The following is a 13,666-nucleotide window of genomic DNA, read 5'->3' as shown; positions in this document are numbered from 1 at the left end:
CACAGTGAGTGGGGTCAGGTTATCTGGTCCTGCAAAGAAAAGGTGAATGTTTTACATGTTTCACACATCTGGATAAAATGGAGTGTGTTCTAGCAATGGGAGCCAGAAAATTTTGAAAACAAACAAATATACTGTATAGTAGAGGTCGACCGATTCATCGGTTTTGCCGATTAATCGGCACCGATAGTTGATTGGTGGAACTATCGTTATCGGCAAAATTCCATACCGATAGTTTTTTCTGGTTGCGTCCGTTGCTGGAGCGGCTGTCATTCGTTACACAGTACACAGAGCTGAGAGTCTGCTGGCATCATGCATTACAATAGCGGCCTCTAGAGGCGAAATAAAAACCATCACTGATGCCTCGTGTTGTTTATTTTCGACACGTGTTACTGCGCGCTGCACGGAGAGCATGCTGTGCGGAGAAGGCTGACATCAGATGCGCGTTTAAAGCATCGACAGCAAAAAGGTATGTATACAGTACATTTTGTCATATCATTATAAAGTTATTAATTTGTTGAATAGATGCTGCATTAGTAGAGAAAGAACAGCACAACAGTATGTTTGTTTGCTTTCGAGGCTGAGATGACGCTAAACATTAGCAGTAGGCTAACTTACCTCTAGGGGTTAAAACACTGACAAAAATAAACGCAAGTCCGACCCAAATGGATCGTCCACAATCCCAAACGGCACCTCTGATTCATATTTAGATAATTTATTAACAGTTAAACGTAGAGACTGACTGATTGCTGCAGCTAAAAGCTAACGAGTTAGCCGTCACGGAGGTGTCTTTGGTGTCTTTCTAGCCTTTACGGGTGATTTTCTATCCAGCCTGGAACTTGTGCCTTTTTTCGGGGTTGTTGAGCATTAAATCCAAACTGTTACATCCAAGATTTATCCACTTGATGTCTATAATTCATCACGTTTTCGGTCATTTCTGCCGCTAACTCCGTGCTACCGACAAGGGAATCTCCCATGATGCCTTTGTTTGTTTTCAACCAATGGGAAGGCAGGTCCGTCACACATTACGCCTTATATGGGCATCCAAGCGAGAACAGAGAGTATATAGTGGGAAAGATAGATCCCTCCAGGTCAGAGATCGTCTGTTACCGTTCGAAACTGTTCTACAGAGAAGAATGGCGTCACGGTTTTGAGATTTGGCATACATTTGGGCCTTTTTTGAAGAAATGTAAGTAGTTTGTCCTTTATATGAATTATAATGCTCATTATGTTTATTTTTGCACTGGATGACTCCAAATATGTAGGAGAACTGTTTTAGACAACACACATGTTTGTGTAGCATTGCTGTGGGTGTATCAATTCTAAATACTATCGGTCGATTAATCGGTTATCGGCAAATACGGCCCAACCTAGCTATCGGTAAAATCCACTATCGGTCGACCTCTACTGTATACAATAGCTGTCAAAGTAATACCTGTATCGTTTGACCCATCTGTGATCAATGTGACAGGATTTTCCCTAATTTTCATTACCAATTGATTTCTGAAATATGGTGCCACTGCTCTATTGATAATGCACGCCGTTTTAGTCAAGTCAAGTCAATTTTATTTGTATAGCACATTTAAACGAACAACAGTTGACCCAAAGTGCTTTACAGGTAGAGCAGGGAAGGCTGAAACAGTATGCCTTTTAAAGATACATAATCAAGTGTGCAAGGTACCATGAATATAGTTAAGCAAAGGAATAATTAAATAATGTAACATAGAATAAAACAACAATGGAACAACGTTTTTACAAACGTTTGTAAATACAAAAACATAAGAAAAAGTTGAGTTCAGTTCATAGCTCTGAATCTTAAAAAAATAAATAAAAAATTAGGAATCAAAGGGAGATAAAAGCAAGAGAGTATAAATGCGTCTTCAGATTTGATTTAAAACTAGCAATTGTATTACATGATTTGATATGGGGGAAATTCCAGAGTTTTGGGGTAATTACAGAGAAGGCTCGGTCCCCTCTGGTTTTAAGAGTAAGTAGACAGGAGATCGGAAATATACGGAGGGGCTTGACCTTGGAGTGCTTTAAAAACAAAAAGTAAAACTATACAATTAGTGCACTATTAAAGGGAAAAATCCCACACATTTGAAAGTACATTTGAGAAGCGCGCACAAGGAGGCTAATCTAGCTTACCTTAACAAGGTAAAGGAGAACGCAAAGCCCCCGTCCCATGGATGTATGGGTACAGAGCATGGATGTATGGCTACAGGGCATGGTTGTATGGCTACAGGGTATGGATGTATGGGTACAGGGCATGGTTGTATGGGTACAGGGCATGGTTGTATGGCTACAGGGCATGGATGTATGGGTACAGGGCATGGATGTATGGGTACAGGGCATGGTTGTATGGGTACAGGGTGTGAATGTATGGGTACAGGGCATGGTTGTATGGGTACAGGGCATGGTTGTATGGGTACAGGGTGTGAATGTATGGGTACAGGGCATGGTTGTATGGGTACAGGGTGTGAATGTATGGGTACAGGGCATGGTTGTATGGGTACAGGGTGTGAATGTATGGGTACAGGGCATGGTTGTATGGGTACAGGGTGTGAATGTATGGGTACAGGGCATGGTTGTATAGGTACAGGGCCAGGTAGCATGACAGAGACAACCACAGGATAGAGAACACTATAGGAGGGCTTTCACCGGCGACCCAATAGCTGCTGGTTAGTAAATACGCAGGAATACTAAAAGCAGGAGGAAGCGTGGGTTAATATGTGGATTAATACTGGGATGTCTACAAAACTGTGTGAGCCGATTGATTTCAAAATTTCGCCACTTTACTCAAACCAAAGTTCAAAACACCTGTTCATGTATGTCTTCTTTGGCTGTTTAGGTTTTTTGGTTTTGGTTTTTTCCTGGCACAGGTCACATACACATTTTGCAGTTACTGTGGCGTCTTGTGTACACTGTTGACATATTTATGACCATATGTACATTTTATGTGCTGGTGTTATTGTTGAATACATTGTGAATACATATTTCTAAAATTGTATGATGTTTTGTTGAGTTATTATTACACAATACTTTTTCTGACCTTTTTGAATCTTGCCGACAAATAACCCATATTACAAAAAAGAAAACAAAATTAACACTAAAACTAATAAAAACTAAACTAAAACTAAGCATTTTCAAAAAATAAAAACTAAACTAGTAAATCCGCTTTAAAAACGAATTAAATCTAAACTGAATTTGAAAACAAAAAGTCAAAACGAAATAAAAATTAAAAAAACTAATGAAAAATGAACTATAATAACCTTGTCGCACACTTAAAATCCTGTGCCATGGTCGAATCTTTAACTTAAAGCACTCGTTAAACAATGGGCTGAAATGGTCTGCTACTGCAAATGGCACATTGTGTTGTACCATTGCAACAGCCACCTTTGCCTCAGCTCTCCTTGTCTGCAACAGAAAGGGTTATATTAAGCACTAAATAAAGCATTCCATGCAACATAAGTGTTTTTTTATATATCTCACTACATCTACAATGAAGTCGCCGTGCAGGCGCACTGCTTAGCCTACAACGTGCGTTTCTTGAAGTTGGAATCATGGCGAAAGAAGGAAATGACAGCCCTTGGGACGTTTATTAGCCCTCTACGAAGACTAAGTCTGAAGCATGGGCATATTTTGGTTATTATAAGAATGCTGAAGGACAGTTGATTGAAGATAGTTGTCCTGTCTGCAGAACGTGCAGAAAAAAGTTGCTGCTAAAAGCGGCAATACGTCAAATCAAATAAGCTGTTTACACACTGAACCCTTGTTCCTTTGATGTTAAAAGTTGCACTTGTGATAAGGTTTTTCCTATATTTTTGTAATATAATAAACACTGTTACAGTTTTTGATTATTGATTTATTGAAATAATATCCAGAGTAGTCTAACTTTCTGCCGCTAGGGGTCTCTCAATTAAAATAATAAATGGTAAACACAGACTTTGATGACGTTGGGAAGTTGCGTGAACTATGGGAGTCGTAGTTTTTATTGTTAAACACCATCGCCGATTAAAATACATCTGTTTACGGACGAGTTTACCCATTCAAGTTTATTCACGTTACGTTTAGTAACGTTTATTCATGTAATTCTAATAAAATAGCTGCAGTTTCCCCAACATAATTACGTTTTTTGTGATACAATTTGTATTGAAAAAAAGCATAAGAAAGGCTTCTCGCCATGCTGGTAAAATGAAGATCATTACTGTCTTTGCTTAAACTAGACAACAGATCTAGTATGGCGGACACAGTGGGTAAAGACGCAGCCGCTCCGAGTAAATCTCGAATAAAACCGGAGATTTACACCACAGTAGACGGTCAAATTGTGGTGGAAGATGAGCTGTTGAACGTTCTTGTGGTTAAAATGAGAACTTTAAGTCAGGACGATATTGTTATGCTGACTGTTAACCACTTTGGGTCAGAATGGATTGAGAGCTCTAAGAAAGTTTTGTTTGAGCTATGCCCAAATACCACTCAACGCTGCATTTCGCACAAAGGACAACAAAAAGACGCTAACAACGTTAAGAGCTGTCTGAAAGTGCTCAACGAGGCTGGTGAAAACATTCCTCGGTTTGTGTCTCATCATTTGGATGATCTTCCACCTGTGACATTCAACAGCATTGATGTTTCTTGTTTGCTGGGGAAAATCGAACATCTTAGCAGGAACGTATCAACCATGAAACAGGCCATATCTGTGCAAACTGATATCTGCGAGGATCTCCGTTCAGTTACAGCCGGTCTAGACCAACGCATGTGCGCAATCGAGAAGCCTGGAGGAAGTAAGCCTGCTCCTCGGTTCACCAAGGAGGCCCCGAGTCGGGGAATGGACAGTGACGGGCATGTACCTGGATGCACGGTTGTGGGTGCCAGCGCAACGGAGGAAGTCTCGAGTGAGGGGAGCGGAGAGACAGCTACCCTGGCATGGAGCAAGGTAGTGAAGCGGGGCCGTCGACAACAGTTAACTGGAGATACTGCTCAGCCCAAGGCCAAACTGAACGCTCCGAGAAAGGAGAAGAAAAGTGGCATTGTTGGAACCAGTGAGGGAGGAAACATAAGGGTTGTGAAGACTAAGTTGGTGAGTGTTTTTGCAACAAAATTCTCCCCAGATGTAAATTCGGAAACATTGGCTAGTTACTTGAAAGATAAACTACACCATGATGTAACATGCCAGAAGATAGAAAGTGCCCAAAGACGGTATAACTCCTTCAGAGTAATTGCAGAATGCAATGAGGTGAGTGAAATGTATGAGCCACAGCTGTGGCCAGAAGGTATGTTTGTGCGGCGTTTTTATGAAGCACGCAAAACATTAGGTCAAAGAAATGTAATTGCGAATATAAATGATGATGTGTCTGAGGCTGGAGCAACTGTTGCGGTGAAGATTTGACTATGATCATGAGAGTTGTGTCATATAACTCGCGTGGTTTACGCCTCGGACAGGGGGCCGGGGACAAAGCGTGACGTTTTGTTATTGACAAGCTCTTAGACAGTGCTGATATTTTATGTATACAAGAGACTCTGTTACCCAAACAAGATCTAGATAAACTCAACTCTGTGCATGAAAATTTTTATGGTGCAGGTGAGTCGACAACAGATCTAAGTATGGGAATCGTGCGTGGCAGAATACCTGGAGGGGTGGCCATCCTATGGCATAGGAAACTTGACCCACTGATCGATGTGATTAGGCTAGAGGTGGACTGGGCCATAGCAATTAAAGTTGTACATATTATTTTAAATGTGTACACGCCATATGAATGCTATCAAAATGAAAATGAATATCTTAATAGGCTTGCCTTTATCAGCTCATTCATAAAAGAGAGTAAAAGTACTTGCATTTTTGTGATGGGTGATATGAATGCTGATATGTCAGATGATAACTCTTTATTTGCCAAACACCTTAATCAATTTTGTCTAGACAGTAAGTAAAAAAAAAGTAAGTAAGTAAAATTTATTTATACAGCGCTTTTCACAGACAAGGTCACAAAGTGCTTTACAATGTGCATAAACAATAAAACATGGTAAAAATAGTCAATAGAATAAGATACAAGTACAACAGAATCAATTTTCAAATAAATAAAAGACATAGGCTACCCGAAAGCTAGCCTGAACAAGTGAGTCTTCACTTGTCCCTTAAAACAATCCACATTCTCCGCAAACCTAATGCTAGTTGGTAAAGCATTCCAGAGTCTGGGCGCCATAGCCTTAAAAGCTCTGTCCCCACATGTTTTCAGACGAGTGCGTGGCATGACAAGCAGATTTTGATTAACAGACCTGAGAGACCGGGATGGAGTGTGTAAATGAATTAAGTTAGCAAGATAGACAGGGGCCTGACCATGTAGAGCCCTGTAGGTTATGGTCAGAATCTTGAATTGGATCCTGTAAGCTACAGGAAGCCAGTGAAGGGAGCAGAGCAAAGGGGTGATATGGGTACGCCTGTTTGATCTTGTAAGAAGCCTAGCAGCAGCACTCTGAATGGACTGCAGGCGATGAAGGACAGATTTATTGACTGAGGAGAAAAGTGAATTGCAATAGTCAATACGGGAGGAAATGAAAGCATGGATGAGCATCTCCAGTTCTAACTGAGAGACCACAGCCCTTAATTTGCTAATATTGCGTAAATGGAAAAAACAGGATTTGGTCACTGATTTGATATGAGTGTCAAAAGATAGGGATTTGTCAAATATCACCCCAAGGTTCCTTAGACTGGGCCGGACCGCCGATGACAGAGACCCAATATTCTGCCTGATCAGAGGAATAGCACTGTCTGGTGCTATGATTAAAACCTCAGTCTTGTCTGGGTTCAGCTGCAAAAAGCTTTCAGCCATCCAGTTGTTTATGGCCTCAATGCAATCTAGAAGCCTAGTAAGCTTTGATGTCTCATTTTGCCTAAAAGTAAAATGGAGTTGTATGTCATCCGCATAAAAATGATAAGAAATGTTAAAATTGCGAATAATCTGGCCTAGAGGCAACATATATAAAATGAATAATATTGGGCCCAACACTGAACCCTGTGGCCGCACACAAGACAAGGGCCGAAGATGCAGAATGGTAGTCCCCAATAGAGACCTCAAAAGTTCTATCTGAAAGATAGGATGCAAACCAGTCCAAGGCAACTCCTGATATGCCCACCCATTCATGCAGTCTCTTAATCATGATATGGTGGTCGACTGTGTCGAAAGCAGAACTAAGGTCTAAAAGTACTAACAAAGAGCATAGACCTACGTCTGAGGCCATTTGAAGGTCATTATGGACTCTCACCAGGGCCGTCTCAGTGGAATGTCTCTTCCTGTAGCCTGATTGAAATCTGTCATATATCTCCAAATTCTCTAAAACAGCTGTAAGTTGATTAGCCACAGCCTTTTCGAGAATTTTGGACAGCAACGGCAGCTTTGAGATAGGGCGATAGTTTTTTAACACTGTTGGGTCCAAATTAGGCTTCTTTAGTATAGGTTGGATAATGGCATGTTTGAAATAGGACGGGACACAGCCAGTGGCCAATGAGGAGTTGACAATAGCCACTATACTTGGGCCAATGGCAGGAAGTGCTTTTGAAAATAATGAGGGTGGTATTATATCCAGTTGACAAAAGGACATTTTCATTTTCTTGGTCATGTTTAGCAGCTCCTGGAGGCTAATTGATTGGAAAGATTCAATAGTAATAGGCCTAGGTGAAGAAAGGCAGTCTACATTAAAGTGTGGCCCAGGCCGAATACTTGATCTAATAGACTCTACCTTATCAATAAAAAATGACAGCAGCCAATTACAGTCATCTTGTGTGCATATTGTGGTCACAGTGGCAGGAGGAGAGACAATATTATTTATAGTATCAAATAAAACCTTGGGATTTCTCTTGGAAGAAGAGATTAAATTAGCAAAATAGCCCGACCTCGAATTCTTAACTAAATTATTAAAATCCTGCATAAGCTCCTTAAGATACAGACGGTGTACTTCAAGCCCAGTGGATTTCCACAGGCGTTCAGTCCTACGGCACCTCCTCCTTAGACAACGTACATCGTCCGTCATCCAAGGGGAGGCGTTACAAATGGGCTTAGATTTTAACTTTAAAGGCGCCACTTCGTCCAACACAGAAGAGCAGAGGTCATTAAAAGATTGCATTAAAAGTTCAACATCATTATTACCCATAGTGTTAAAGTCAAACCGGGAAATAAATTGCTCAACAGTTGTCTGAGTAATAATGCGCCGACATGTCAAACGTTTCCGGCACGGGGGATCAACAATGGTAGAGAGATTAAAAAAGATACACTTGTGGTCACTAATCAACATATCCTCACAGCATATAGAATTAACCTCCAGGCATAGTGTAAAAACATGGTCTAATGTATGACCACCAGCCTGTGTGGGCCCATGAACATGCTGCTTTAGATTGTGTGAATCAATAATACTAAGGAAATCCTTTGCAGCATGGTTATCGGCAACATCAGTGTGCAAGTTAAAATCCCCAACCATTAATAGTTGTTCAAATTTAATAACAGATGACATAAAGTCTGTAAACTCAGACAAAAACTGCCCAGCAGGACCAGGGGGCCGATAAATAAGAATGCAATAAAACGGCTTTAACCGACCAACTCTGGTGATTTGCAGTTCAAAAGAGGAGAAAGTTTCCACGCTCACCATCTGACAGGGGTAGATGTTTCTCCATACTACTGCAAGTCCTCCACCGCGGCCGGACAGATGCGGGGATCCAATAAACGAGCAGTCAACAGGACACAGCTCATTTAGATGAATGAACTCCGAATTACGTTGCCAGGTTTCTGTCAGAAATAAAAAGTCCAAGTTTTGCCTTACAAACATGTCATTCAGAACATGCGTCTTGTTCGCCACAGAGCGGGCGTTTACCAAGCACATATTCACAGATGTGATAACGGAATCTTCAGAGGTAGAAGAGGATGTGCACTCGATAATCCTGAGGAAAGGCAGGCCACGGCAATCCCGGCCAAAAAGGAGGGGTGGATCCCTGTTCAGCAATCCACCGGGCGCATCTGGAAACACTGCCCGCAGGTAGGATGACCTGGCGGGGATCCATGACCAGGCAACGCCTGGTTGGTATCGCGATGTGAAGTTACGATCCAAGAGCAGACAGTCCGTCCCGTTGCCAGCATGGGAATATTTCCATAGGCGGCGATGTTTAACCTGGAGGCCTGCTCTAGTCCCTCGCCTCCTCCGTTTACCACGCTTCTTGGGCGGGTGCGCAGGACTCCTTCTCCAGTCACGGTGCAGCGAGAGGTCGTGGCCCGGTAAGCACAGGCGAACACAGGGTGGTAGTGAGGGTGGATCACCGATTCCCATACAATTAGACATTTCAGCTCTAATAAGCAACAGCATTTGTCGGTCATAAACCAGTGCCGCTGATACATTTGTGGACAGAAATAGCGGCATTAAAAGGCATATTACAATAAATATCCGAGACCGCGAGACAGAGAGGGCAGCGGCCAAGCCAAACACAGGCGCCATTCTGCCAAAAACATAATGTGAAAGTTAAAGTTAGTTCTCTCAAGCAAAATGCTGTTACCAGTAGACAGTTACACATATATCAGTGAAGCTTGGCATACAACATCTTGGCTAGACCACTGTATATGTACAGCTGATGCTCATGATTGCTTGGAGATTGAGATCATGTATGGTGTAGCCACAGCAGATCACATACCTGTTTCCATGATAATACGTCTTGACAGTTTACCTGAGCTGACTAACTATGATAATGATAATAATGAGCTAAATAGAAAAGTGGACTGGGCAAAGCTCACAGAATATGATCTATGGAAGTACAACGCACTGAGTGATAGTAGTCTTAGTAATATTGATATACCACTTGAAGCTATTTTGTGTGGCAACTTAAATTGTAAGAGTCACAAACATCATAGTCAAATAGTTGTCATGTATGACAAAATTGTGAACTGTTTAATGTCAGTAAATTATTCATCCAGGACAAAAGGAAGCTTGATATTAGACCTGGATGGAACGAATATGTGTCTGAACTTCATGTGGAGGCTAAGGAAGCTTTTTGGAGCTGGGTGTCATCTGGAAAAGCTAGGTATGGCCCAGAGTTTGAACATAAGAAAAAGGCAAATGCCAGGTTTAAATATGCTGTACGGTTTATCAAAAGTAATGAGCAGATGATGAGGGCAAATTCTATGGCCAGAAAGTTTCAGCAGAATAATTTGTATGATTTCTGGAAGGAAGCAAAGGTTATTATCAATAATAGCAAGATGCCTTTGCCATCCAGTATTGATGGGATCTCTGGGGATGAAAATGTTGCGGAGTTGTGGGGGAAACATTTTAGAGAGATTTTTAACTGTGTTGAGAGTGTTGAATATCATGTTGATGATGTCATTAATAATGATGGCGTGGTTATTAGACCTGATGAAGTATGCCATGCTATTGAGAAATTGGCAGTGAACAAAGCGTGTGGTCTTGACCAAATAACAGCTGAACACCTGAAGTATGCAAGCCATAGAATCTCAGTGTTACTTGCTATATGTTTTTCTGGATTATTAGCGCATGGCATATTACCTGACTCTATGTTACCTGTACTGTTAGTGCCAGTTATTAAGGACAAAACCTGTAAGGTATCTAGCATAGAAAACTACAGGCCAATCGCTCTGGCTAGTATACTCTCTAAAGTATTAGAACAAATTCTATTTGATAGACTACAAGAATATATAACAACCACTGACAATCAATTTGGTTTTAAAAAGAAACATGGCACAGATTTGTGCATATATGCACTGAAAGAACTTGTTTCCAAGTACAAAAGCCATGGATCAACAATGTTTTTATGTTTCCTTGATGTATCCAAAGCTTTTGACCGTGTTAATCACAGTAAACTGTTTATTAAATTACAAGAGTGAGGGTTCCCCCCGTACCTAATACGTATCTTGCATTATTGGTACTCCCATCAAACAATGCAAGCTAGATGGGGTAAGATTACATCAGATCCTTTCCCAGTTACCAATGGGGTTAGACAAGGTGGAATATTGTCGCCTGTTCTTTTTAATTTGTATATGGATGATCTTTCTAGGACATTAGAAGTGTGTAAAACTGGTTGTATGGTAGGAGATAGGCGTATTAATCATCTGATGTATGCAGATGATTTAATTGTTATGTCTCCTTATAGTGCTGGCCTACAACAACTGCTTAGTGTCTGTTCAAACTACGGACTACAGTATGACATCAAATTCAATGCAAAAAAGAGTGTTGTAATGATTGTCAGAACTAAGGAGGACAGGAAGCTATGCTTTCCGTCTTTTTATTTGACAGGGCAAGAGTTAAACGTAGTTACTAAAACAAAATACTTGGGCCACATTATTAGGGATGATTTTTGTGACGATGATGACATACAGCGCCAGTGCTGTAAATTATATGGACAGGCAAATATGTTGGCACGTAAATTTCATATGTGTACTGAAGAAGTTAAAACGTCTCTTTTTAGAGCATGTACTCCACTTTATACAGCTCACCTATGGTGCAGCTATAGTAAAGCAAAGATAAATAAGATAAAGGTGGCATACAATAATGCATTTAGAATTTTGTTGAAGTGTCCAAGATGGACCAGTGCTAGACATTTGTTTGTGACGAGTAATGTTCCCACCTTCCATGCTGTGCTGAGGAATTTTATGTACAAATTTAGGTGCCGATTAACAGAGTCAAAGAATACAATTTTAACTGCCTTAACTAACCCTGCACTTAGTGATACCAGATTTACTTCCAAACTCTGGAAACACTGGCACAAGCATTTGCATATGTTTTTGTAAGTATTGTGTGTCTTTATATGTATGTAGGTATGTATGTTTTGTATGTTCCTTCTATGTACTATGTGATAGACAGTATGTCTGTATGTTTTTATGGTGTGTGTATCCTTCTTGTAATATGTTATGTGTACTTTTATATCTGGACCTTGAGTCTGTAAATAAAGTTATATATATTGATAGCTAGCTGACCAGTTAGCTAGTGAGCCAGCAAGCTAACATTAGTCAGATCACAATATATTTCACATGTAAATGTCACCTTTATCACAATAAACACTTGAAATAGTAGCTAAAAGTACTGACTAAACAGCGGAAATAGTTAAAAGTACTGACTATACAGTAGGGGTGTGCAAAAAATCGATTCGTATTCAAATCGCGATTCAAGCTCTAACGATTTAAAATCGATTCATAGAATTCCAAAAATCAATCAATTTTTTTTTTTTTTATTGCATGTCTACTGCAATCACATGATAGATACTTTATTGATCCCCAAGAAGAAATTCAAGGTCCCTGTAGCTTACAGACATCACACACAACATACACATACATCATAAACAGGATGTAAAAATAAGAAATAACAAACAAATCCACATGAATAATATGGACAATAAAAGATACTAAATGAACTAAATAAAAAATCCACATGAATGTACTAAGGGATGTATAAGTTATACAGTATATGTGTATATACATGGGAAAAGTAACTACATTACATACTGTGAATCATTTTTGATTCGAAAAATTAATTTTGAATCGAATTGTGAGCCTAAAAAAGTCTATTAAATCGTGACATTTTCTGAATTGTGCACCCCTACTGAACAGTTGTAATAGTTATCTAAAAGTACTGACTAAACGGTTAAAATAGTTAGCTCCAAGTATTGACTAAACAGTTGTCTGTATTTGATTTTGTTTCCTGCAGATGTTGAACAGCTGTTGGTGGTTAAAGAAGAGGTTCCCCCTGAGCAGCAGGAGTGTAGCTCCAGTGTGGACCAGCAGGAGCCAGAGCCCCCCCCACACATTAAAGAGGAACAGGAGAAACTGTGGAGCAGTCAGGAGGGAGAGCAGCTTCAAGGGCTGGAGGAGGCTGATATCACCAAGTTCCCATTCAATCCTGTCCCTGTGAAGAGTGAAGATGATGAAGAGAAAGCTCAGTCCTCACAGCTTCATCAGAGACCAACTCAGTACATGGAAACAGAAGCTGATGGAGAGGACTGTGGAGGACCAGAACCAGCCAGGAACTCACATCCACTTTTACAACCAGAGACTGAAGACCAGACTGGAGATCCTTCTGATCCTGAGACTGATAACAGTGCTGATTGGAAGGAGACCAGTGAACCTCAGTCAGCTTTAAACTCTCTGAAACATGATTCAAGATGTAAGAAAACATTCAGCTGCTCTGAGTGTGGAAAAAGATTTGGCTACAAGTATAGTCTGAACAGACACATGATGACTCACACAGGAGATAAACCTTTTAACTGCTCTGAGTGTGGGAAAATATTTAGCCAAAAGGCAGAGCTGAAGAGACACATGATAACTCACACAGGAGAAAAACCTTTTAGCTGCTCCGAGTGTTGTAAAGCTTTCGCTGCACGTGGAACCCTGAAGAAACACATGGTAGTCCACACAGGAGAGAAACCTTTCACCTGCTCAATTTGTAATAAATCTTTTACACGGAGATGGAGTTTACGGTCACACATGGTAGTCCACACAGGAGAGAAAAGATTCAGCTGCAGTGTTTGTAACAAAAGATTTGCCTGGGGTTCTGATGTCAAAACACATAAATGTGTTGGTCCGATGGAGACAGAAGCTGATGGAGAGGACTGTCAGTTTTTCCCACAGAATTAGATTCCATTTGTGGTGGTAGCTGACCCGGGGTGGGGGGCAGAAAGAGGTGCAGACCTCTT

The 13,666-nt window shown here is 40.7% G+C and overlaps 1 protein-coding gene across 1 annotated transcript in view; it reads left to right on the top strand.

Moving 5' to 3' along the window:
- Positions 1-13,666, top strand: part of LOC120571000 (zinc finger protein 84-like) — a 37,691-nt gene that overhangs the window by 2,835 nt on the left and 21,190 nt on the right. The window contains exon 3 of the mRNA XM_039819684.1: positions 12,729-13,470. Coding sequence (XP_039675618.1) covers positions 12,729-13,470 — 742 coding nt within the window. The remainder of the gene's footprint in view (positions 1-12,728; positions 13,471-13,666) is intronic.

Source organism: Perca fluviatilis, chromosome 13 (assembly GCF_010015445.1).
Source record: "Perca fluviatilis chromosome 13, GENO_Pfluv_1.0, whole genome shotgun sequence".
Classification (NCBI taxonomy): Eukaryota; Metazoa; Chordata; class Actinopteri; order Perciformes; family Percidae; genus Perca; species Perca fluviatilis.
This window is presented reverse-complemented; position numbering and strand designations above follow the sequence as displayed.